This window comes from Etheostoma spectabile, chromosome 8, assembly GCF_008692095.1.
Source record: "Etheostoma spectabile isolate EspeVRDwgs_2016 chromosome 8, UIUC_Espe_1.0, whole genome shotgun sequence".
In the NCBI taxonomy this organism is placed as follows: Eukaryota; Metazoa; Chordata; class Actinopteri; order Perciformes; family Percidae; genus Etheostoma; species Etheostoma spectabile.
In genome coordinates, this window is record NC_045740.1 from 23445162 (window position 1) to 23472790 (window position 27629).

At 40.7% G+C, this 27629-nt stretch overlaps 1 protein-coding gene and 1 pseudogene across 1 annotated transcript; both read left to right on the forward strand.

The window, feature by feature from the left end:
• The first annotated feature begins 1142 nt into the window (after positions 1-1142).
• LOC116693518 (myosin heavy chain, fast skeletal muscle) lies at positions 1143-6067 on the forward strand. Its single transcript, XM_032522495.1, has 4 exons — positions 1143-1230; positions 2820-3025; positions 3139-3212; positions 6049-6067. The coding sequence occupies exons 1-4, from the start codon at positions 1143-1145 to the stop codon at positions 6065-6067; spliced, it is 387 nt and encodes a 128-aa protein (XP_032378386.1).
• Positions 6068-8753: 2686 nt separating this feature from the next.
• On the forward strand, positions 8754-27312 carry LOC116693519 (myosin heavy chain, fast skeletal muscle-like; annotated as a pseudogene).
• The last annotated feature ends 317 nt before the right edge of the window (positions 27313-27629 follow it).

Here is a 27629-nt window from a genome sequence, read left to right on the forward strand (position 1 = left end):
AACAGGGTCAGAAGTCTGGGAGCAGGAGTCTCTGTTGCACTGAACAAAGGCAAAGTATCCAAGGTGCCGGGAGACGACACAGTCCCTGAGGTGCCTGACCAAGGCAAAATCTCTGGGACAATGGTCACCGTAGACTCTGGGAGAGCAGTCAGCGTAGAATCTGGGCGGCTGGATGTTAGCTGAGGTTATGGGAGGCTGCACGTCAGCTAAAACTCTGGGAGGCTACACGTCAGCTGTGACTCTGGGAGGCTGCACGTCAGCTCTGGGAGGCTGCACGTCGGGTGAGACTCTGGGAGGCTGCACGTCAGCTGAGGAACAGGGGCAATGGCCACTCGAGAACTGGGGAGCATGAAGGCGATATCCCTTTGGCGGCAAAGCACAAAGGCGATACCCCTCTGGCGGATGAGCACGAAGGCGATACCCCTCTGGCAGCTGAGCACGAAGGCAATACCCCTCTGGCGGCCAAGCACAAAGGTGATACCCCTATGGAGACTGTTGGCAAAGGCGATACCCCACTGGCCGCTGTCTGCAAAGGCAATCCACCACTGGTGGCCATTTGCAAAGGTGATACCCCTCTGGAGGCTGTCGAAAAATCCCTTCTAGAGCCCGGCAGCGAAGGCGAGGCCCATCTGGAGGCTGGAGGCGAGGGCGAGGCCCATCTGGAGACTGAGGCCCCTCTGGCGCCCGAGCAAGTCGACCAAGGGTGAAGTCCTCCAAAGGCCGGGTAGGCGAAGGGTCAAGAGGGCTGAAGACGGGCAATGGCTCAGCTGGGCTGAAGACAGGCAACGGCTTAGCTTGGCTGAAGACAGGCGATGGCTCAGGTGACAGGAACAGAAGTCAGTGGGTCCACCAACCAGGCTAAGCAGGTCAGGAGTCCGTCAGACCACTGAGAAAACACAGAGAGCAGGAGTCGGTTGGACCACCGACAAAACACAGAGTGCGGTCAGCATAGACTCTGAGTGGCAGGACGTCAGCTAAGTTTCTGGTTTTCTGGATGTCAACTGAGGTTCTGGATGCCTGGACGTCAGCTGAGACTCTCCGCTGGACAACAGAGGCGCCGGTCCACTGGACAACACAGGCTCTGGACAGCCTGCCAGCAAAGTAGCCAACGTAACGAGAGGTTGTGCACGCCATCAGGGAGCATGCTGACCACATCCCCTCTTAAGACCTCCACGGCTCCCAGAAAATATAGCCAGACGGGTACCTTCATAGGACTGCTGGTGGTCAGGGGTACTCACTGTCCATGTTTCAGGCTCGTTGCAAACTGGCGAGGGAGATAGCTGGGTGACTAAAATAAACCCAGAAGTCAAAGTCCAAGCAGGATGAGCAACAGGCAGGCCGGGAATTATAGGGGCGTTGTTGGATTTAACAGGCTCGGAAATTAAGCCTGTAACCAAGTCTGGAATTGAGTCCTTCAACCAGGGCTTTTCAGAAACCATATTACGGCCCATCAACAAAATCGACACCTTCTGGTACTCCCGGTCAGTCTTCCTTCACACGGCATTGAGCTCGATAAGATCAGAGTAAGTCACAAAGTTCATCTGACATGGACTGTGCAGGTTCCATCTTCCAGGAAACGTGGAGCAGCAAAAAAAGGAAAAACAAAACAGCGAACCTACGGAAAAACAAAGTCTCTCTGCTGGATCCAAATGGTCAGGTCATTCTGTTAAAGAAGGTTGGTGAATGATGGGCCCAAAATGCAGAGGCGGAAACTGAAGATAGTTCCAATGATTTAATAAAAAAAACTCCAAAATGCATAAAAAACCTAGGAGTCCAGGAAACAAGCAGGCAGAAATGGGTAACCAAAAAATAAAGTCCAAGTAAAAACAAAAAACACAGGAACACTAACACAAACCAAGAAGACTAACAAAACAGCTATCCACACAGGAGACAAACAAACACAGTAACACTACAATGATCTGACAACGGACAGGGGGAACACAATGACTAAATACAGAGGGTAACGAGGTAACAAGAGGCAGGTGACACAAGAACTGGAAAACTAAGGCAGGAAGTAAAAAAAAAAAGACAGCGCAGAAAACAAGACTATCGCAATGAAACAAGGAACAAAACATATATAAGACAAGACCACAAATAACAATCACAAGACAAAACAGAAAAGCTAAGGCTTAGAAATTAAGACAGGAAAACAGACTACCATAATAAGACAAGACAAAACACCCAAAGCATAACCATCTGTAATTGTTATAATTTCATCATTAAAGAAGCTCATAAAGTCGTCACTACTCAGAGCTATAGATCTGTCAGCCTGGCTACAGTGCTGAAAAGAAAAATCACAACTTTTTATGCAACTGTCTCCTGCGACTTCTTCGCAACAAAAATACAAAAATCATTGCAACTTTTATCGCAATTTTTTACAAAAGCTCCCTCAACATCCGGCATTTTGGGCCGCAACAATCTAAAAAAAAGGCTGCGTAATCCTGGAAGGACTGATGATATAATAATTACATTGTATTCACTGTCTTCAACACGTTACAATAAAGTGTATATAGTTTTATGTTTTAAAGCTGAACTATATAAAACAAATTTATCTCTGCAGTGGAGATCTCAAATCTGACTAAACATATTGGTGAGACTGGCAAGAGCATCCATGAGCTGGAGAAGTCCAAGAAGCAAGTGAAGACTGAGAAGGCTGAGATCCAGAAAGCTCTCAAAGAGGCTGAGGTACTTTTTTTCTGAGGAAATCTTCTGAGAAAAATCCAAATCATGTAGAAATATACTTTGAAAGGTTTGAGGGCAGAGATCAACATTTAATTCTTTGATATCATCAGGGAACTCTGGAACACAAGGAGTCTAAGCTCCTGCACAACTGCACCTCAATCATGCTGTCACAGCACAGGAGGAGTTCAAGGAACAAGCTGCTATGGTGGATCGCAGGAACGGTCTGATGGTAGTCAAAATCGAGTACCTTAGAGGTGCTCTGGAACAGATGGAGAAAAGTCGAAAAATAGCTGAACAAGAGCTGGTGGACGCCGGTGAGCGTGTTGGACTTCTGCACTCTCAAGTGAACAAGCCAAATCATTACTTCAATGATTGAAAAAAATGTAAAAACATTTTAAATAACACATTAAATCAAGCATGTGATGAATAAAGTGCCTAAATCTGTTTGCCTTTTAGAGCACAAGCCTTCTGAACTACAAGAAAAAGCTTGAGTCTGACCTGGTCCACATTGCAGAGTCCCAGGTCAACAAGTTAGAGAAGAGCCATGACTCCGGATGTCAGCTTTATGAAAATGTAACCAAATAAAATTCCTCCTACTATAATTAATGTCACGCAATATAAAAAAAAGTTAAGCCTCATATAATTAACAACAGACAAAACCTTTTACAGAGTATGATGTGAACAGTAACTGTGTATCCACTGTACAGTATATTATGATATTGTTATTTTTTCAAAGGAAAAGAGGCAGCTGCGTAAAGAAGTTCAGCTGACAGGCTGTTTTTAATCATATGATGTTAAATATAGCAAAATAAAAGTTTTTGATTTAAAATTGCATTGTCTGTGTTCTTTCGATCTGTATCCTCGGACAGAGAGCCAATTTGAAATTTGTGATGCAGCTAATCAATAGTGTTTATGGCAATGGCTGGCTACAACATATACTACACTGCAAACTTGTTTTTATTCATAGGGTGGGGGCGGTTTTAAAGTGAATAATAACCAAGAATATATACCTGTTGTAACCCTCCAGAACATTTGAGATGTGTGGTATGAAAAACTTGTGTGCCCCAAATCTGCATTTATGGGCCATTTGAGAGGACAGCCAAGACATTCCAAAAGAACTTAATTATCAAGAATGAAAAGCACTTTTCTATCCCTCAGGAGAAGTTGGACAAACTGAAGAGAACGGAAAAGGGGTTCGCAGTATGAGAAAAATAAATTGTTTTTTGAACATTAAAGCACGTAAACTTGTCCTAGTACAGACATAAAATAAAGTATGAACCTGAAAACGCTATAGAATAGTTGCCCTTCAAAGAAATGCCAACGAACCACAGAACATTTTTCTCCCATCATGGAATGCTGTGAACTGCCAACCTGAAGCAGCTGAAGCAGTTTACTTTGCCAGAAATCAGCTGTCCATATATTTGATGTGTCTGAAAGTGCTCCTAGCAGTGCTCCTAGTACAACCCTAATAGGCTACAAGTTGACCAATTAAAAAGTAGGTGATACTCCGCATCCCAAGCAACAAGTTTATCTGTGGATTGAGATGTAAAAATGAACATTGGGATTAATAGTAGCTGGGTTGTGGGTGAAATAACGTATAATTAATGAGGATCATATTACGGAAAGGAAGGTCGTAGAAGGAAAGGGTTGTGACTGCCATTGCCACTACAATACAATAGATGCAGCAATGTAAAAAGTTTTCTCATTTCAACCCCCTATTCTCAAATTGGGATACACTAGCTCTGGGGAGTCATTACCCGGAGTCCTTATGTTCTTTTTTCCCCAGCATGTTCCCTCGGATCAGGGATGCTCCAAAATCATGGTAGCAGCTGTCGCCATGGTCCCGCTACACGTTCTGCGATGCCAGGTTCATCTGCTACACTCTGCGGTGCCCAGCTACATCCTGCTGTGCCTTGTAATGCCGCACAGTGCCCTGCTATGCCATGAACTACTACAAAGAACTGTTACAAACTACTATTTTTTCTATTTTTGTTATTTCCACTAACCCCAACCGGCCCGTCAGACACCGCCTACCAAGAGCCTGGGTCTGTCCGAGGTTTCTGCCTAAAAGGAAGTTTTTCCTCGCCACTGCGGCACTGTTGCTTGCTCTGGAGGAAACTACTACAACTGTTGGGTCCTTGTAAATTCTGGAGTGTGGTCTAGACCTACTCTATCTGTAAAGTGTCTTGAGATAACTCTTGTTATGAATTGATACTATAAATAAAATTAAATTGAAATTGAATTGAAACTTTGATGTCTTTGTGCCAGATGTCACTTTGAATTTTCACCAGTATTGCTAAAGAAGAACTTGAGTTATGGTCAATTCCCTGCTAACTCCCGCCCTTTGAACCATTTCTTTAATTGATGGTGTCCATGTTTTTACACAAATCTTGCTCATTTATAGTAGAAATGTGTACTGTATGTCAGTCCAGCAATGCTGCATACTTATTTTGGCTTTGAAATAATCAAAATTACCAAGTCATTTCTTATAACTTTTTTTATGCAAATTGTCAAAAGAATATCATGTAGGACAAATATGGCCAAGAAGGCTTTTTTTTTAAGCACATTGAGCTGGACTTATGTGACAAATCTCAAATCAATTAGACTCATCGTGTGAGGGATGCAGGCTTGCAACATGAAACTTTACTCAAAGTATCACCAGAGGCTCTACACATGAACTGTTGCATTGAGAACATTGTTGTTTTCCCAGTCGCCATCCATCTCGCCAGTCAAAAACAGATGGAGGAGGACAGTAAAGATGAAAAGCTCCTAAAGCTAAGTTCCACATAAGTTCCGGATAATTTGTTGTTTTGTCGTTAGTAAAAGACAATATTGACCTTCTAGCTGAAAAAGGAGCCTCATATAAGAATGACATTTCCTCCTATGGAGTCCGTTCATTTGCATTTGGAGATCACCTATTTTTGATTGGGAAAGAGTTGCTCAAAACCTCTCTATTTAGTAAACTCTGTGAACACAATGTTCTTAATGCTCGAGTTTATGTGTAGAGCCCCTGGTGATACTTTGAGCAAAGTTTCCTGTTTGTCAACCCTTCTTAGAGTTATAAAAAAAGCTATTTTGAGGCTAGCATAAAAGTGCCCCTAGCTTTTCCATTCAAATAGGCCATTTGACCAAAAAACAAGAATACAGTAAATCTTAAAAGTGGCCCTTTTGTCCTAAATATGCTTTTAATTGAAAGTTTGACTCTGGGACATTCACAAAAAGACCCTAGGTTGCATTTTGGCGAGAGCTACACTGTAAGTGACAGTGCCACCATAAGGCCAAATGGCATCATATTGTATGGGAAGTTTAGCACGTCTCTTCCAGTTATTGTGAATTTTTATGTTGTTTATGTCGTTGTTGTTCCAGATCACGCAAGTTTGATTAAATGCACATTAAAGCATAGAATGCTAAATATGCCATGCCCACATGCACCAATCAATATGACACTTCAGATCCTGGTTAATACTCGCCTCCGACCATCCATCCACCCACTGGGTTTTGCGGTAATATTTGAGGTATTTCTTGGAGCCCACTATGGGTTGAGCTCAAAATCCTTGACCAGGCCTATTACTCAAGACATACTGAAGACACGTTACAATTGTTGATGATTTGCTGCTAAGCCCTGCAGGGGGTCTTTCATTGATGGTGTCCATGTTTTTTGACCAATCTTGTTCATTTATGGTGGAAATAAGTATCTTAGATCCCCAAGAGCGTTTTTGGTGTTGATAGAATCAAAACTGACAAAGTTTGACATTAGACCAAAAACCCATTGTTGTGGACCTTTATGGTTAAAGAGGCTTTTCTGTAGAGCACATTGAGCTGTGTATGTGTGATCATTTTAAAGTCAATTGGACTTTGGGTGAGCAAAAACAAGTTTTTAAGCCTTAATTATAGTGCCACCATGTGGCCAATTGGGCTTATATTTCTTGGAATCTAATGCACATAATTTTTCAGTCAATGGGACAAGTTTTGCGTTTAAGCTCATTCCAGCTCACACAAAAGACAACAAATAAAAACTAGAACTAGAAGTAGTTACGATGGGCTCCAAGCCTCCTCGGCAACAACACAAGAACTCTGTGAATGTAGAACCCAGAGTGCAATGAAGGTGAGTAAAACGTCAGGAAATATAGTAAGTAAGTAGTTTTTAAATATTGGTCTATATGGTCACGTCCATCTGGAGATCCTGTGTGCCAAGTTTCGTGCAGATCAGACGCATGGCCTAAGAGGAATTTGAAAAAATAATAATGCATGCAAAATGCATTACAATTGAGTTCCCAGCACCGCTGATACTGGGATCCGCATTGCCTTGTCTACGTAGGATCCCAGCCCCCTCAGGCTCGGACCCATCATAACAAACCAGAGCAAAAACAAAAAGGTTCTACTATATCCCTTTGGGGGTTTTTACCCTATTTAAAGTTGCAAGAAGCGATGAACGGACCGTCACACCCCTGCCAAATGCACGGCCATGTCGACCAGCGTCTCGCCAGCTTGACAGTCAACATGGCCATGCATTTGCGCGATAATCGAACAGTGCGCAGAGTGCGGGGTAATTGGATATTATGTATTGTAACTACTTCCTGTTTCATGGCTAAAAGCACAAAAAGTCTTATTTATTTATTTGACCTATTGTTATTTTTAATTGTTTCTTTTTTTGTTTTTTCTGTAATTTGTTTTTTCCTTCTCTCCCCACCATAACTCTTTGTTACCGTCTGTTCTATATTCAATTCAATTCAATTCAATTTTATTTATAGTATCAATTCATAACAAGAGTTATCTCAAGACACTTTACAGCTAGACCACACTCCAGAATTTACAAGGACCCAACAGTTCTAATAGTTTCCTCCAGAGCAAGCAACAGTGCGACAGTGGCGAGGAAAAACTTCCTTTTAGGCAGAAACCTCGGTCAGACCCAGGCTCTTGGTAGGCGGTGTCTGACAGTGGTATATACCACTATGTTTTGTTTCCCTAGTCATTGTTTGATGGTATTTGTTGGCACATGTTTGTTCTGTCTTTTTCTATATCACCAATAAAATAATTTGAAAAAAAAGGCTGCCACTCTGTTAGTTAATACAAACTAAACATGCATTGTGTTGTGTTTCCATATGAAGTGTGGACCAAACATTGCAAATTTCAAGTAATTTGGATGTTTGTCAAATGAGGCTCATGAAGCCGGTTTGTGCCATATGGATATAATCTGTAAATTTGTTTGTTTGTTTACCTTGTTCAACTTTGTTGTTTTTAGCCATGTGTATTGTTGTGTATGTACATTAAGAGCAACAAAAAGCCAGAGGCAAATTCCCTGTACAGTATGTGTTCAAACTCACTTGGCCATTCAAACTGACTCTGATTCTGAAACAGGCAGAGGAGCCAGTATTATCAGGCAGCTGCTGTGTCTGTAGCAATTTTTTTGAAGGGAGAGTTTAACTATTACTGTCTAAGGCATGTTGCAATGTAGTGTGGTTATGAAGGTCACTGACCATAGCGGGACCTGTCTCAATTTACACAGCAAGCTGGAAATTAAACATCAGCAACGAGTGCAACCAGATGACTGCCAAATCGTCATTGGATCTTACACTCAATGCTGCACACTGTGCGTGTGTGTTAGTGTGATAGAAGATCAAAGGAATGGAAAGAAAAGTGACCTTAAATGACAGCAAAACACAATCAAGACACACACTAGTTCTCATCTACAAAAGTTATTAATAATTACAACTTTTTAATTTGATATGAGATTCATTTAGATAAATCACAAAGCAAGTAATGAATAAGATTTTTTTATTGCTTGCCAGTCCTATTTTAAACTGTTTTTTAATTGGTTAAATCAAGGGGTTGATCGAGAGCCTATAATAAACTTTAATTACAGTTCTGAGTAAGCAAAAATCAAATCAAGGCCTGGCCATATCCACAGAAATCTGAAACAGGATATTTAATCACAACAAATATCTGCCTATCTGTGATACCAAATTTGGTATGCTAACCACATTTAACTTTTGGGGTGTCATCAAAAAATGATTTAATATAAAGCCTACTTGGATACAGTGTGTGACACAGAAACCTGGGAGTTCCTGCGGCTATGTTCTTGTAAGCTTTCCATCATTCAGAACATTTGAGTGCATCTTGTTTGACACCTACCGGACCTTTTGCGAAGGATTGGTGATTACTGTTGACAGAGAGGTCAGGTAAGGACAACTTCTAAATATTAACTAATTTTATAAGCATTTAGTACATGTGCAAAAGGTCTCACTTAATGAATGTCTGCAGTAATTCATCTACAAATTTTGACAAAACTAAACAATGGATTAATATTTATTCTTAGTAAGAACCTAATCTGAAAAGGATTGAGTGACTTTGTGAGTCTAAGCCTATTGTTTCAGGGTAGATGTTTCCTTTGCAGCAGAATTTTAAGTGTTGTTTAAGACAGACAGACAGACAGATCTTTAATGTCATTGAATATTTTTACACAACTAAACTTAGTTGGAGCAATCCAGTTTGCAGTTTAGAAATAAATAAAACAAAATATGCACACTTACACACCTCTCTCATGCACATGACCTCATAAATATTACCCGTACAATAAATAAATACTCACATAACCCATGATAAAAATGAGCAGTGAACACAAACGTTTGATTACATCAACTTAAAAACTCCAAGATGGCACTTACTTTGTTATTATCTAACAGAAATACGCCGCCAAAATGAGTACGGACGCAGAGATGGCCACTTATGGCAAAGCTGCCATTTACCTTCGTAAGCCAGAAAGGGAGAGAATTGAGGCTCAAAGTGCACCATTTGATGCCAAGAGTGCCTGCTACGTGGCCGATGTCAAGGAGCTGTACTTGAAGGCAAAAATCCTCAAGAAAGATGGTGACAAAGTCACTGTCGAAACCCTGATATCTAAGGAGGTTAGTATCAAATAATCAGAGTGAACTAGGAATATCAAGATGATCAGTTCTCATTGTGACAAATGTCCTGTTCCAGGAGAGGGTAGTGAAAGAAGCTGACGTCTATCCAATGAACCCTCCCAAGTATGACAAGATTGAGGACATGGCCATGATGACCCATCTCAATGAAGCCTCTGTGCTGTATAACCTCAAAGAGCGTTATGCAGCATGGATGATCTACGTAAGACAATCTGCCTAATGAAAAGAACTATTGCAAATGGCTATACTTGTAGAAAAAAAGAATTAACTGTTGAATCTTTGTGATTAATTTCAGACCTACTCTGGGTTGTTCTGTGCCACTGTGAACCCTTACAAGTGGCTCCCAGTGTATGATGCTGAATGTGTAGCCGCCTATAGAGGCAAGAAGCGTATGGAGGCTCCACCCCACATCTTCTCTGTCTCTGACAATGCTTTTCAGTTCATGCAAACTGGTAAGTTACAACCATAACAATGTGGAATATATGAGTATATGACTTATTTATATATTCAGAAGATTAGACAAACAGTCATATCAAGTCATAACATATCAATGTCACTCCATATCAAGTCCAGGATATGTGTTGTCACAGTGTTCAGGCAAAACTAGTTCCAATATGGCACAATTTCATACCATCAACTATAAAAACCTGGATGACATTGTACAAGATCTGAAAACCTCCTTGCCTTTATTTTCTCCCAAACGGGTGTTTTCAAAAATGTTTTGAATTGTTTGGCTCCCGATCTTTTACAGATTGTGAACACGTCTCTTCTTTCAGGTATCTTCCCACATGCCCTGACAACTGCAGTGATCAAGCCACTCTTAAAAAAGAACAATCTTGACACGTCAGTAATGAGCAACCATAGGCCAATATCAAACCTTCCGTTTTTAAGTATAATCATTGAAAAAGCGTTTTTTTCAACAACTCAACAATTTCTTTTCACTAAACAACAGTTTTGATACTATTCAGTCGGGTTTCCAAGCACACCACAGCATGGAGAGGGCTCTTGTCAAAGTCTTTAATGACATACACCTTAATACAGATAGCAAAATTTCAGTCTTGGTATTACTCGATCTACTTGTGCTGCATTTGACACGATCAACCATGACATATTACTAGATTGGCTGTAAAACTGGGTTGGCCTTTCTGGCTCAGTGCTAAACTAATTTGAATCCTACTTAAAGAATAGGGACAACTTTGTGTCTATAGGCAACTATGCATCTGAGCATACAAATATGACGTGTGGAGTTCCCAAGGCTCTTTTCTGGGGCCTCTTCTGTTTAACATCTACATGCTTCCATTGGCTCAGATTATGAAAAACAAACAAATAAATTACCGTTGTTATGCAGATGACACACAAATGTATATAACCTTATCGCCTGGGGACTATAGTCCAATACAAAAACTGACTAAGTGCATTGAACAAATGAAAGACTAGATATGCCAGAACTTTCTTAAATTAAATGAAGGAAAAACTGGTTGTTTTTGGAGCAAAAGAGGAACGATTAAAAGTCTGCGCTCAGCAGAAATGAAAAAAAATAAATCAGACAGCTGCTGCTGAATGAGAACACTGCTGCTCAAGTCCTCCATAAAACCAAGAGAGTTGATCAGTAAAGATCTTACACTGGCTTCCTGTGCCTCAAAGAATTGATTTCAAAATACTTTTGCTAGTTTATCAATCACTAAACAGTTAAAGGGCCAAAATACATTTCTGATCTTTAACTACACTACGAACCACCCAGACCTCTCGGGGCATCTGGGACAGATCTGCTTTCTGTCCCCAGAGTAAAGACTAAACAAGGGGAAGCAGCGTTCGTTTCTATGCTCGTCATATCTGGAACAAACTCTCTGAAAAACTGCAGATCTGCTGCAACTCTCAGTTCTTTTAAATCAAGCCTTAAGACCTTTCATTTTGATGTTGCCTTTCTTTAAATGCTTGCTCATTTCTGTGTTTGTCTGCACTGTAACTTTTATTCTTGTGTTTTATCCGGGTTTTTTTTTTAATTGTTTTTATGTAAAGCATTATGAATTGCCCTGTTGCTGAAATGTTCTAAATAATTTAAGCTGCCTTTTCTTTTCTGTTGCAGTAAAACATAGTTAATTATTTTTGTTTTTGCTTTATCAGATAGGGAGAACCAGTCTGTCTTGATCACGTAAGTTTGTTACATTTACATTTGTAAATTTTTTTAACATAGTCAAATATCTTGGTTGATTTCCTAAAAGTCTATCAAGTTCAAGTTGATCAAGTTCTCATAAGTTTGTGTCTATACCTAGTGGAGAATCTGGTGCTGGAAAGACTGTGAACACCAAGCGTGTCATCCAGTATTTTGCAACAATCGCAGTTGGTGGACCGAAGAAGGACGACTCAAAGGTATGTTACTGTATGATTACATTTCAGTTCTTTGTCAATTATTTTTCCAGGGTAAAAAATGAAGTAATTTCTTGACTGTAATTCTTAACCTGGATTTTAGGGGTCACTGGAGGATCAGATTATTGCAGCCAATCCCCTGCTGGAGGCCTATGGTAACGCCAAAACTATTAGGAATGATAACTCTTCTCGTTTTGTAAGTAGGGAACAATTTCTGCACAATAGAGGTCTTGTCAGAGATTCCCATTGTAGAGGGACATTAAAAATCTTTTGTTCCAAACAGGGTAAATTTATCAGAATCCATTTCGGCGCAACTGGCAAACTGGCAAGTGCTGATATTGAGACATGTAAGTAATAAAACTCATAGTACAAACAAACGACTGGGATTGAGAATTGGCCAGACTGTAATTTATGATCAATCTTTGTAGATCTGCTGGAGAAGTCTAGAGTGACATACCAGCTTTCTGATGAAAGAGGCTACCACATCTTCTTCCAGATGATGACCGGCCACATACCTGAGCTGATTGGTAAGCAGATAGGTGTTGCACATTGGTTAACCTCTTTTCCTATGAAAAAAATGTTCTGGCATTTCCACTCTTTTTGTGATCTCCAGATTTGGCACTCATCACCACCAACCCCTACGACTTCCCCATGTGTAGCATGGGTCAGATCACTGTGGCCAGCATTGATGACAAAGTTGAGCTGGAAGCCACTGACGTGAGTGATCTTCACTTCAGAATATTTAAAAACATATTTTTGCTTTAAATGCAATTTCAAGTGAACGCTTTGTGTGGTCAACTTTTTAAATTCAGAACGCTATTGATATCCTGGGCTTCACTCATGAAGAGAAGTTGGCCATCTACAAGTTAACTGGTGCTGTGCTCCACCATGGCAACATGAAGTTCAAGCAGAAGCAGCGTGAGGAGCAGGCTGAGCCTGATGGCACAGAGGGTGAGCATTGAATGTCAGCTCAAACTGAATAGCTCGAGTTTCTTAATAACACTGGTGTCATGGGCGAGGGAAGTTTGAGGACCCAAAATCAGAGAGTCGGCAGGAGAAAGTTCGAGCTTGAGTACACAAAGTACACACCAACAAAAATAAACCCGAATGCAGAGGGCAAAAACTTCTTTCAGAATGTTCAGAAAACAAGAACAGGGAATGGAAAAAACAAAGTAGTCCAAAAACCAGGATCTAAAGAAAAGGAAAATCCAGGGAGCACTGAACTTGACTTAAACTGACACATCGAGATACTACAGAAAACAATATGATCTGAACAAGGACAAAGGGAAGACAAAGACTAAATACACAGGGTAACAAGGTAACATGAGGCAGGTGACACAAGGGCTGGGAAACAGGATAACAACAACAGGCAATCACAGGGGTGGGCAAACCAAAAGACAGGAAGTAAAACAAAACACAACAAGACAGAACACAGGACCGTCAAAACAAAACTGGAAACAGAGCAAAATATAAAACAAGACTGATGAACAGACTACCACAACTACTCAAGACATAAAACAAAATACAAGACCAGAAACAGAATAAAATACAAAAACGAAAGCAACAAAATACCGAATCCATAACAACTGGTGTAAGTTTATATCATGACGGAAATCTCTGAACTATTTTCAGAGGCTGACAAGGTCGCTTACTTGCTTGGTCTGAACTCCGCTGACATGCTCAAGGCTCTGTGCTATCCCAGAGTGAAGGTTGGAAATGAGTATGTCACCAAGGGACAGACTGTACCTCAGGTAAATATGAATTATCAATATCCTACAATTTAAAAAACAGATCAGATGTTAGTTTAACTAAATTAATGTAGCAAATGATTTATTGGAAATTACAATACAAAGGCAGTTTAATATATTGCAACTTTAAGAGTTGGACACAATAAATGCTTAATACATGATGTAGAATAAGTCTAGGACCCTCTTAGATTTGTATTATTAGATCTTTTATATTATTTATCTCACCAGTAAGGTGCCCGTTCAGGCAGATTGCTTAGCCTGTGGTATTGGTGCTTGTAGCTTTCTCGAGAATCCCTCATACAATCAACTTAAACACTTAAACTCACACTGCGCTTTCTTGGGTCTTGGGCAATACACCTGTCATGACAAAGTTGTGTCACATACCCAAACCAAGGCTTCTCATGGTCAGAAACACTTTTGAAATGCACTGGTTTAGGGGGTAAAACATCAAGAGCAAGCTTTACCATTAGGCAAGTTAGGGAACTGCCTGTGGGCCTAAAGTAAAAGGGCCACAAACAGCTATAGACGTATTATGATGTTCATCTATGAAAATTATAGGATATGTTACAATAATAAATCATTGTACCAGAAAATAACTTACAAAACTTAAAAATATGCAACTCAACTACAGTGTCCTAGTTCAGAGGAAAACGTACGGTTACATATCCCCGACAGAGAAATGTTACTGGTTACATTGCACATTAAGATTGTTCCTCACAAAATTATTCATCATTACGCTATGCAGCATCATTTTGTAAGTATGTAAGTACATTCTGCTGATAATTCCTTAGTCTTTTCTTTAAGTAGACATCGGAATGCAGGACTTGTGCTGTGTGTAGTGATAAAAAAGTTTACTTTGGAAAAAAAGATTTTGACTAGGCCTAGTTCTAACACTGCCAACACATTGCCAGTTACAAAAAAGCTGAAAAGTAAAGGATGCTGGTTTTGTTTTAGTTTAGTTTAGTGATTACTCCTTGCGTTCACACTGCTCTCCTTGGTAAAATCATTCTACTATGTCAAGTAATCCCATCTGCCTGTCAGTGACATTTGCGGATGTGAGTGACAGGGTACCGGCCATTCTTATTATATATCCATGGTACAGGTAGTTGCAGAACTGGACCTTGGGTTAGCTTGTCTGAGGAGGCAGTTGCCAGGTGGAAGAAAGGATTTGCCGAACAAAATATGGTGCCTGGCTTTTATTTAATATCTATTTTCGGCAAAAATTATTATTAACATCATGTACGCTATTTTATTGAGTTTTCTCTTACTCAAATCCTTTTACAAGTGTGTAACATCTTTCGCATATTTGAGTCACCACATTCAAATGGAAAACCTGACAGACTGACTCACTCACACAGATTCCTGCCTTTACTAAAAAGATTTGATGAAATAACAGAAATCAATACCAATGATTTTACATAAAGGTCAAATCACATGCTTGTTATTATTTCAGGTGATGAACTCTGTGACAGCCCTGGCCAAGGCTATCTATGAGAGGATGTTCTTGTGGATGGTCGTTCGTATTAATCAGATGTTGGACACTAAACAAGCAAGACAGTTCTACATTGGTGTCCTGGATATTGCTGGTTTTGAAATCTTTGATGTATGCTTCATTTCCAATAATTCAGAAGCTGCCACTTTTCATGACAGAATCAATCGTATTGCCCTGTGAGAGATCAGATTGATTATTTGTCTCCTCACAGTTCAACACCTTGGAACAGCTGTGCATCAACTTCACCAATGAGAAACTGCAACAGTTTTTCAACCACACCATGTTTGTCCTGGAACAAGAGGAGTACAAGAAGGAGGGTATTATCTGGGAGTTCATTGACTTTGGCATGGACTTGGCTGCCTGCATTGAGCTCATTGAAAAGGTAATAAGTTGGAGATTATATACAATAGTTCCTAATTTGAATAGTTGAATTAATCACTAATGACATACTTCTTCTCACTTTTTTAAAGCCCATGGGTATCTTCTCCATCCTTGAAGAGGAGTGCATGTTCCCCAAGGCCACAGACACATCCTTCAAGAACAAGCTGTATGACCAGCATCTTGGAAAAACTAAAGCATTTGAGAAGCCTAAACCCCCCAAGAAAGGCAAGATTGAGGCCCATTTTTCCCTGGTGCACTACGCCGGTACCGTGGACTACAATATCGCTGGCTGGCTGGAAAAGAACAAGGATCCACTGAATGACTCCGTCTGTCAGCTGTACCAGAAATCTCCAGTGAAACTGCTGGCTCTCTGCTTTCCTGCTGTTGTTGAGGGTATGATAGTAACTACAGTAGAGCCCAACCAATATATTTTCAGTCTAATATCAGTTAGACAGCATTGGCATTCATGATGGCCAAATATTTTCTTAATTTTGTATTTTTATACATTTGATTTATCAAAACTTTAATATATTTTGATGTTCCTCTGTTCTGTTGTGACAACAAAACAAATTATATTTTTTAGTGGGAACTCATAAATAACTACAAATAACTAATATTAGGGAAATCTGTTATGTTACGTGTTTCTGTATTATTATTTTTTAAATATTTATCAATATCAATATATCGTAATATCGGATTTTTGAATAACCAAATATTTGTACCAGTATCAGCCTTTAAAATCCTTTAGTGGTCGGGCTCTAAACTGCTGTAAACTACTACATGTGTTTAGGCTATACTGTATATGTTAAAGTAACTGTGACAATTGTTAATGTACAACTTATTTGTCATCCTGACAAAACATGTCAAATGTGAACAGATGCTTCCAAGAAGGGAGGCAAGAAGAAGGGTGGTTCTATGCAGACTGTGTCTTCACAGTTTAGGGTAATGTTGCAAAATTATCTTACATACAGTATTTAGGTATATATCTCTCTGTTTATGTTCAAACTCACAATTGGTACATATCATGGGACTCCCCATTTTGGATCTACAGGAGAACTTGGGCAAGCTGATGACTAACTTGAGGAGCACCCATCCTCACTTTGTGCGCTGCCTGATTCCCAATGAGTCAAAGACTCCAGGTACATAGAGAATATATTCTCAAGAAATTTGTTGAGGAGTGGTTTTGTTTTGTCATTAAGTGCTTCTTGAACTAAGACTATTTATTCAAATAAGTAATTAAGAAATATATTTTGTACAGGTCTGATGGAGAACTTCCTGGTCATCCACCAGCTCAGGTGTAACGGTGTGCTGGAGGGTATCAGAATCTGCAGAAAAGGTTTCCCCAGCAGAATCCTCTATGCTGACTTCAAGCAGAGGTGTTAAAAAATATTTTAATATCATTTTGATACAGCATATTAAAAAGGAAATGATCGCACTGACCATTATCTCTCATAAAAAAAGGTACAAGGTGCTGAATGCCAGTGTCATCCCCGAGGGCCAGTTCATTGACAACAAGAAGGCTTCAGAGAAGCTGCTTGGGTCAATTGATGTTCCTCATGATGAGTACAAATTCGGACACACAAAGGTAAACACCTTGCTCTCTTATTTTACTTTAGAATAATGACCAAAGAGGTTATAGTGCATAGTTCAGTTTGTTTGCTTGTTTTTCAGCTAATTATATATTAATAAACTTTATTTCAGACCCAGGGGGATCCATATCAGAATAAGAACATATACAAACACAAAAATACAAAATACACAAAAATAAAATTAAAATAAAGCCTTCCACAATGTTCAGTGTCTAGTATACAGACATGTTCGCCAATGGTTCCACAATCTGGAGGAGAATCTGACAGAACTACGTACAGGGTTCGCCAAAACAGAGATGATGTCATTTTCTGACTCAGACACCCTACACATAAATCTATACATCAGGTTACATAAAACAGCAGAGCAGGTAGGTACCCCAACGCTGCCAAACATATGGCTTGCACTGGAGTTTCTTGGAGCATTCAGCAGCAGCCTCATGCTGTCATTATAAGCCACTGTAAGTTTTCTAATGCTGCCTTGCTTGTATCGACACCACAAGTAGGCCGTATACAAAGGTGTACAATACGCTCTAAAAAGTGATATTTTCACAGGTACAGAGCACATGCTAAACTTACGACCCAGCATGTTCGCTTGAGCATACAGCTTCCGACGCTGCCTATAGATATCCTTATCATCAGAAAGGTATTTGCAATAATATGGCCCAAAATATGTAATCTCAGTGCACACCATAAGTGCAGAGCCAGACAGATAGAAGTCAGGAAGGTTGCCTGTCGTCTCTCACTTCTGATAATCATAATCTTACTCTTTTTAGCATTGTATTTATATCAAATCCACACCATACTGTGTGCATACCCTTAGAAGCTGTTGGAGACCAGCACTATATGGGCTGAAGATGACCAAATCATCTGCATACATAAGCTGGTTAATTAGTAAGTCACCAACCCTACAGCCTGTACCACATTCATTTAAAATCAAAGACAACTCATTCATACATATTAAACAGAAAAGGAGACAGAATTCCTCCCTGGCGAACACCATTGGTCACTTGGAAGGGAACAGACATTACATTCCCCCATCTTACTCTCATAGTCTGATGCGAGTACCAATACACCAAGATTCTAGTTATAAAACCGGGACCCCACTTTTACACAATTTAAAAATAATTTCTCATGATTAACACGATCAAATGCTTAGAAGCATCAATGAAGCATAAGAACATTGTGGAATTTTGTCTATTTATTATCTAAAATTTCTTTAATGCAAAAATACAGAAATCAGTACCATGCTTCCGTTTAAAACCAAATTGGTTATCAATAGACAGGACATACCTCTCAAGTCTACACAATATAACTGTCTCCAGCACTTTTGGGCATAACACTGGCCAGAGCTATTGGCCTGTAATTATCTGAGCAGTTCAGCTCCCCACTTTATCTTTAATACTGGTACCAGCACAACAGAGAGCATAGAATCAGGTAACTCTCCATGAACAAGGAAACCTGGTAGCACATAGCCAGCAGAGGACACAGTTTCTTACTGGCAAATTTAAGATGTTCAGCTGTAATATCATCCAGGCCACAGGCCTTATTATCTCTTAACTTCAGTATTGCTTCATGGACTTCAACGGGAGTGACAGCAACATCATCATTAAACCTACATTATTCACTACAAACATATTACTTTTACACAGTTAACAGTTCATAATATTGCTTTCGCCACAGCTGTGAAATTTCATTAGACCCCCTCACACCATCTATATTAGAAGGGAGAGAGTTTTACATTATTAACAGTTTTTATTTCTTTCCAGAAGTCCTTAACATTATTTTTTTGCAGCTTCCATGCCAGTGAATCCAAACCTCATAGTGTTTTCATTTCTTTAATATAGCGAAGTGCATATTTAAATCTAGCATTAGTGCATTCTTGTTTTCAAACAGGGGGCCATGCTGCTTTTGCCTGGGCTCGGCCCATTTTTTAAAAGCATTTCGAGCTCTGAATGGAGCTCCTCTACATGATCCTTCCAACCTGGTTTAGCATTGCACACTTTTGTCCTATATTTATAAAGAGGCCTGCTTGAGATACTAAGAGACCCCACAATAGCATCATACAGGATACATAAATCCTCACAGTGTTGTACATTCTTACAGTTCATATCCCGACACAATAAGGCATCTTTTGGGGCCTTGATATCACCCAGCAAGGCATCAGATGAGTTGATATATTCATTAAAATCTTTCTCTGACAATTTTGACCAACTTATTTTTTCTACATTAATGCCATTATCCACAGGCAGCAACACCGGTAAGTTGTCTGTGTTCAACACCATTAGGAAGGGTATATGGTCTGTAGTAGCCAAATCATAATCAATCTCCATCATATCAATGGAGTCATGGGCATCCAGTGTACAAAGACAGTGGTCTAGCCAGGAAGTAGTGTGCCAAGCCTCGCTGATATAAGTATAACTCTCATTTGGCAATAGTAACTTGCTAGATAAAACCAGTCCACTGTCTGTACAAAACTGCGTTAAATGATTACCAAATAAGGAGTTGGCATCAGTTACATCCGCATTCATGTCACCAACAACATAGATGCAGGTAGAAGAATGGTCCTGTATAAAAAACATAATAAATCCCAACCTACTGAGGTACTCATCCTCATTTTGTATGCACTCAAATGGCGTATATACATTCAAAATGATCATCTTCCTATCATTACAACACAGCTCAAGCCCAATAGCCCAGTCAACTCCCAGTCTTATAACATTAACCAACTGGTCATATTTTTTATTCCACATTGTGGCTACCCCTCCTGGAATTCGCCCCCGGACAACTTTTGCACACAAATCAGTTGTTGATTCACCCGCCCCATGAAAATCCCTGTGTATAGAGTTTAGTCCTTCCAGGTCTTGTTTTGCCAGGAACGTCTCCTGGACACACAGAATGTCACATCTCTCCATCAATTTGTCCACAACAACACGGCGTGATTTATCACTATCACTGTGGCCAACACGAAGTCCACGCGCATTATAAGACACGACACAGATGTTCATATGGCCTAGGTTAATTCATCACATAGCAGCAACTATGCAGCTGGCTCTCGTGTGGCGCTGCAGGTGTACCATGGCCATCCAACTTATCCCCCCGGCCCTCATTAAAAACCTTGGGCCACGGGCCTCATAATAGCGGCGAACATATGTCCCATCAGGCCAGAGTTTTGGATCGTACATATCAGCAACATTGTTACATTCAGCAGTGATGTGAAAGGAGCCGTACCTGCTGCGGGCCGACTCGATCTTTCGACACGTCACTGTTCCATTCTCCAATTTTCCAGATAAATAGCAACGTAGGGTGTCTGCATCCAAAGTGGGGGAAAACTTAGTGGCAAACACATTCACCAACTTTGTTTTCACCACTCCAATGTTGCTCTCCGTACCAGTTCCAATTATTCCAACATTCCTCTGTTCACGTTTTGAGTGAGCTTGTTTGTTGTGAGGTTTTTGTGGCACAGATACTTTAAGGGACCCCGACTTTTTGCGACCTTCTTTCCCAACAACGCTCCACTGTGAGGTCTGTGATCTTGGCGATGTTGCTACATCCAGGAGCTCCTGTTGTTGAGCGGAACCCTCCAGCACCTTCGCCCCTCCGCGTGAGGTGCTGGCGACCTCGGGGTGCAAGCCTAGACGATAATTCCCAGCGGGATTCGTTGTTGACTCCTCCTGTCGATCAAGGCCTGCTAGCCCCGGCACCCCTTCTTGCGTGGTGTCGGCAGTCCTAGGGTCACAGTCCGATATGCGGCGCGTCTCCACCGCTGTCACTCTACGATCAATGTTCGCAACAATTGCCCCTAAATTCTCACTTAATTCTGTCTGCATTTCCACAGCCCTCCTCAAGCCAGAAACTTCTTGGCTCAGCTGCTCCACTCGGCTAAGCAACGCCGAGGCGTCCATATTGCCAAACCCGACAGGTGGCAGCTCATCCAGATAATGTGAAACAAACCGCGGAATACTTTCGCCGCACTCATTCAGAACCTTCAGACAGGCCTTAATATTATTCACGTCCTTCTGCGGGCCTTTGTGCCCGATACAGCGTAACGTGGTATTCGGGCACACATCAAACAAGAGCCGCTTCGATTCCTCAATCCACTCAGATGAAAAATTGTTTGCTGCCAACAAAACAATTTCATCATGGCTAAGTGTCTTCATTTTAACCACAATAAAGTTTAACAATTCATCTTCCACTATCACCTTCCCGTTATCAGTTTTGTAGATTGCTGGTTTTGTACGGGGGCAACCTGAGCCTCCACCAGCGGCACCTACCGCCGCCGCCGCCATATTCCTATATGTATTATATATGTTAATAATAAAAGCTAAATATCTCTAAACCACTTAAGTGATTGTAGAGTTTGGTGCCAAGGAATAAGTGAATAGAGCCAGAGCAGCCTGCATGTGGCCATTATTAAAACACCTTCACCTTGAAAGCCCTGAACCATTTGGGGTAGGTGAAAATGTGTTTTGATTTACAGTGTGTGAAATATACACTGAGTTCATCCTAAGATCATTTTAATTTTGTGTTTGATCAGGTGTTCTTCAAGGCCGGTCTGCTGGGTGTCCTGGAGGAGATGAGAGATGAGAAACTGTCATCTCTTGTCACCATGACTCAGGCTTTGGCCCGTGGCTATGTCATGAGAAAGGAGTTTGTGAAGATGACAGAGAGGAGGCATGTTGAAAACAGCTCATTCTGAATCCTGGTAATAAAAATCAACAACAACAACATCAACAACAATGTTTACAACAGCTACTTCTTGTCTGTAGGGAAGCCATATATACCATCCAGTACAACATCCGCTCATTCATGAATGTCAAACATTGGCCATGGATGAAGGTGTACTACAAGATCAAGCCTCTGCTGAAGACTGCTGAAACTGAGAAGGAGCTGGCAAATATGAAGGAGAACTATGATAAGATGAAAACTGACTTGGCCGCTGCCCTGGCCAAGAAGAAGGAACTGGAGGAGAAGATGGTGTCCCTTCTGCAGGAGAAGAACGACCTGCAGCTGCAAGTAGCATCTGTAAGTACACATCAGAAAATTGTGCTTTTCCTGTTTTTTAAAGTTGATGTTCTAACATCTGTTTTTATAAAAAAAAATTAACAAGGAATCAGAGAATCTGAATGATGCTGAAGAGAGATGTGAGGGACTTATCAAGAGTAAGATTCAGATGGAGGCCAAACTCAAAGAGACAAGTGAGAGACTGGAGGATGAAGAGGAAATCAATGCTGAGCTCACTGCCAAGAAGAGAAAGCTAGAGGATGAATGCTCTGAGCTCAAGAAGGATATTGATGACCTGGAGCTTACCTTGGCCAAAGTGGAAAAAGAGAAACATGCCACAGAGAACAAGGTTTGCATAATAACTTCCATAGTCAATTAATTAGAATGATAAAAAACGACAAAATCTTTCTTCAAAACTTAGGGAAAACCCGACGGAGGAGATGGGCCCCTAGGAGGAGCATTTTGCGCCAAGGGAAAAAAACCCTTCGGAAGCTCATCAGCAGACTCTTGTGACCTCAGGCGAGGGGACAAAAATCAACACTTGCCAAGGAAGACCCCCGTTTAGCCAATGGTGATGAATTTAAAATCGCTTGGGTTGGCAAAGCAGATTTTACTTGAATAATAGTGTTAATATTAAAACACTATTATTTTTACTTGAGGGTTTTTTGGAGAAAAGAAGAAAGCTCCTATGGACCCTTAGAGAGCCAAAGAAAACTGAGGGTGTCTGAAAAGGGCCCGGAAACCTCGGATCTTTAAATGAAAGCACAGTCTATGAAGATCAAAAAATAAAAATTTTGAAATTTTACACAGGAACATTTTTTTAAAAAAGTGTGGTAAACTGCTGCACTATTGTACTTTTTCTAAATTCTCAAGGAAAAACTTTGAAAACAGGGGCAGCTCCTTTAAAAGTTGAGTGACAGTCACTGGTGCTCATTTTAGAAGAAATCAAGGGGCTCCGTACATTTTGGTTTTGAAAAAACATTTCGGTTTCAATTTTTTGATTAAAAGGGGAAAAATTTAGAAACATCACTCTAATTCAAAAGGGCCCTATTTAGGAAAATGGAGGAGAGATTTTAGGCTGGCGTGCTGCTGGCCAAGGTTTAAAGCAGAGAGCGACCTCCCAGGGGAAATTGAGGGATCAGGAAGGCTTAGGGGTGGGGAGCCACTTTGGGGTCAATTTGGGTGAACAAAAGCGTTAAGCCCCTTTTCCCAAAACCCTGAGATTTGAGGGTCCACTCTGCACATGAACCACGGGTTGCTCTTGCAAGAAGCATGCAGCGTTTCGAGTTGGGGGGAGAGCGCAACCCCCGGGGTAAACAGAAGCTTAGAAAGGAAAAAATTAATCAAAATGAGATTGAGCCCCTCCCGAAAAAGGAAATGTTGCTAAACAAAGGGACACAATACGTACAGCATTTTATTATGAATTAAAAGTAAAAAAAAAAAAAATACTAATTTTAATACAATTGATCACTGATCCCCATTTTATTTCTCTTTAGGGAATCTGAAAAAAGTCCATCTTGGACCAAATCAGCGAAACTGAAGACCAAGAATGATGAAAATTCCGTAAATCAAGACAAAGTGCCAGGGCACGTCTTTTACAGAAAAAGGTACTACAAATTATCATAATATCTGTTTTGTGCGTTATTAGAAAGGGGGAAAAAACTACGATTGTGAATCTTTTACACAAGGTGTTTTTAGCCCTATTTTAAGAAAAGAGCTCTTTTCTCCCAGCGACTAGAGGGAAACAGGCTTACACAGCGATTAGGAGCTAAAAAGACATATTGAGGGGGAGGGTTTAAGTATACCTGTTTAGTAAGGGGGTGTATTGGGATTATTTGTTTTTGGGGTTCAAAATTTTTAAATTAAAACATATTTTTCACCAGGGCCAAAATGCTCTTGCCCATGGCACAATCACCCCCATGCTGTATCTCTAGGGGCAGTTTTTGGGGGAGCAAAAGGCCAAGGTGAGCTCGCGTGGAATTCCCAAAGGGAAATGAGGTGGCTCAGTGGGAAAACTAAGTAAAAAACTGATGCTACCACGCACTGAGGGGCTTTAGGAAACCAAGTGAGCAAAATTCAAAAAACTCAAAGACTCAAATTTGAGGCAAACATTTTATAGCTAGCATAGCTAGCTATCTTAAAATCTAGCTATAAATAATACTAGCTGATTATAAATTGAACAACCCCCTTTCAAAATCGTGTTATTTTGAAATAATTGCTACTTTAAGAATATTAAGGCTTGAGACTAACAATGCAACACATAATACAAGAACTCACGCTGCAGAGTATTGTTACTAAGGCTTTATAGTTTTCAGTTCAAAACAAATTTTACCTTTTCAAAAGGAAAAAGCTGGCTCAGCGTCTTCAGGAGGCTGAGGAGCAGATTGAGGCAGTGAATTCCAAGTGTGCTTCTCTTGAGAAAACCAAACAGAGGCTCCAGAGTGAGGTGGAAGACCTCATGATTGATGTGGAGAGGGCCAATGGGCTGGCTGCCAACCTGGACAAGAAGCAGAGGAACTTTGACAAGGTAGCATTGTTGACTTTGCGTGGCCAAGCAATACATACAATGAAAGATATTTATTTTCCTCATCTGGCTACATAACCAATCATGTTATTCAGGTGTTGGCAGAGTGGAAACAGAAGTATGAGGAGGGTCAGGCAGAGCTTGAGGGAGCACAGAAGGAGACTCGTTCTCTCAGCACTGAGCTGTTCAAGATGAAGAACTCTTATGAGGAATCTCTGGATCAGCTGGAGACCATGAAGCGTGAAAACAAGAACCTGCAACGTAAGTTCTACATTATCTAACAGTTACGTTGTATTTAACATATGTTTCTTACATTATATTCAACATGTGTTGGAATAAAGCGTTTAGATTTTACATTGGACGGCTTAACAATATAAAACACATGTATCTTTCTGCAGAGGAGATCTCAGACCTGACTGAACAGATTGGTGAGACTGGCAAGAGCATCCATGAGCTGGAGAAGTCCAAGAAGCAGGTGGAGACCGAAAAGACTGAGATCCAGACAGCTCTCGAGGAGGCTGAGGTACGTTTATGTCTATGGACATCTTCTGAGAAAAATCCCAATCATGGACAAAGGTTTAAAGGCAGAGATCAACATTTAATTCTTTGATATCATCAGGGAACTCTGGAACACGAAGAGTCTAAGATCCTGCGTGTCCAGCTGGAGCTCAACCAGATTAAGGGTGAGGTGGACAGGAAGCTGGCAGAGAAAGATGAGGAGATGGAGCAGATCAAGAGGAACAGCCAGAGGGTGATTGACTCCATGCAGAGTAATCTGGATTCTGAGGTCAGGAGCAGGAACGATGCCCTGAGAATCAAGAAGAAAATGGAGGGAGACCTGAATGAGATGGAGATTCAGCTGAGCCACGCCAATCGCCAGGCTGCTGAGTCCCAGAAGCAGCTGAGGAATGTGCAGGCGCAACTGAAGGTATTGTTAGACACCAAGGTGTTGCACCAACTAGAATCAGGGCAGGTACATTGTGGCATTCATTTGAATACTTTCCTGATATTGTTTTACTAGGATGCACAACTGCACCTTGATGATGCTGTCAGAGCACAGGAGGAGTTTAAGGAACAAGCTGCTATGGTGGATCGCAGAAATGGTCTGATGGTAGCTGAAATTGAGGAACTTAGAGCTGCTCTGGAACAGACGGAGAGAAGTCGCAAAACTGCTGAGCAGGAGCTGGTGGATGCCAGTGAGCGTGTTGGACTTCTGCATTCTCAGGTGAACAAGCCCAATAATTTCTTCAATAATTCAAAAACATCTAATGACATTTTAAAAACATGAAAATCAGGCATGAAAATGTGATGACTAAAGTGCCTAAATCTTTGTTTGCCTTTTAGAACACAAGCCTTCTGAACTCCAAGAAGAAGCTTGAGTCTGACCTGGTCCAGGTCCAGAGTGAAGTGGATGACACTGTTCAGGAAGCGAGGAATGCAGAGGAGAAGGCTAAGAAGGCCATCACTGATGTAGGTTAACATTTCATTTGTTAATACTTTTCCTTTACTAATGTTTTTTTTTTAAGATTAATCTAATCAACATTGAATGCTGTCTCTTCTAGGCTGCTATGATGGCTGAGGAGCTTAAGAAGGAGCAGGATACCAGCTCCCACCTGGAGAGGATGAAGAAGAACCTGGAGGTCACTGTTAAGGACCTGCAGCACCGCCTGGATGAGGCTGAGAACCTGGCCATGAAAGGTGGCAAGAAGCAGCTCCAGAAACTTGAGTCCAGGGTAAGAATGAAAGAAATAATTTCCAGAGCTGAACTTTACTTTTTAAATTAAAAAAAGTTGTATTCTAATTGCCTCATTGTTCATTGAAGGTGCGTGAACTGGAGGCAGAGGTTGAGGCTGAGCAGAGACGTGGAGGAGATGCCATTAAGGGTGTCCGTAAATATGAGAGGAGGGTGAAGGAGCTCACCTATCAGGTACAGTCACTTTGATAGTTAACACACAAATCAATTTAACATACTAATTACAAAAAAACATTTATTTACTTTGAAATAAACTTCAACAGACTGAGGAGGACAAGAAAAACGTTACCAGGCTGCAGGATCTAGTTGACAAGTTGCAGCTTAAAGTCAAGGCCTACAAGAGGCAGGCTGAGGAGGCGGTAAGGACAATATATAGATGTACACTGACATCTTGACAATGTGGCAGATTTATTTCTTTTCAATCGACGATTACCTTTGGTATTTTAGGAGATTCAAAAATATCAATCTCAAATCTCTATGGTTTTTCAGGAGGAGCAGGCCAACACTCATCTGTCCAAGTGCAGGAAGGTGCAGCATGAGCTGGAGGAGGCTGAGGAGCGCGCTGACATCGCAGAGTCCCAGGTCAACAAGTTGAGAGCAAAGAGCCGTGACTCTGGCAAGGTAAACATACCAATAAAGTGTTAAGCGTAAATTTAATTAAAAAAATGTTATTACAGAAATAATCTTTCAGTTAGATTTGTTTGAAATAAAGTTGATTAAACTTTTTTTATATTTGTGTTTTTAGGGTAAAGAGGCAGCTGAATAAAGAAAACAGCTGATCAGCTGTTTCTAATCATATAATATGATGCGAGATGTGCTGTAAAAATAAATGGTTTCCTTGTCACAGTTAAATTACTGTTTGCCTACTTCTTTTCATTGCATTGTTTCCCCCAAAATGATTTGTTAGACTTGGCTTTCCAGTAAAAACAATTGCATAAGTAATATATGACCCAGCTGACCAAGCTTTATCAACAAAAGTCCACAAATTTGATTTGAATGGTTGGCTACATGGCCTTAATAACTGGCACTAATCAGATTTACAGTAACAACTGCTTAAATCTATGTTCAAGTGACATTTTCCAATATCAGTGTTTCCCACACATAGCCTAAGTTGTGGCAGTGCACCACAAAATCAACACCAGCCACCACACATTGTGTTTTCTTATTAT

Bases quoted from the DNA above. Each gene is read 5' to 3' on its own strand.
- LOC116693518 (XM_032522495.1), top strand. From the start codon at position 1,143: ATGCTGACCACATCCCCTCTTAAGACCTCCACGGCTCCCAGAAAATAT. The intron at 1,231-2,819 runs GTACTCACTGTC...AAGGAGTCTAAG, and splicing joins AGGACTGCTGGTGGTCAGGG to CTCCTGCACAACTGCACCTC. The intron at 3,026-3,138 runs GTGAACAAGCCA...TTTGCCTTTTAG, and splicing joins TTGGACTTCTGCACTCTCAA to AGCACAAGCCTTCTGAACTA.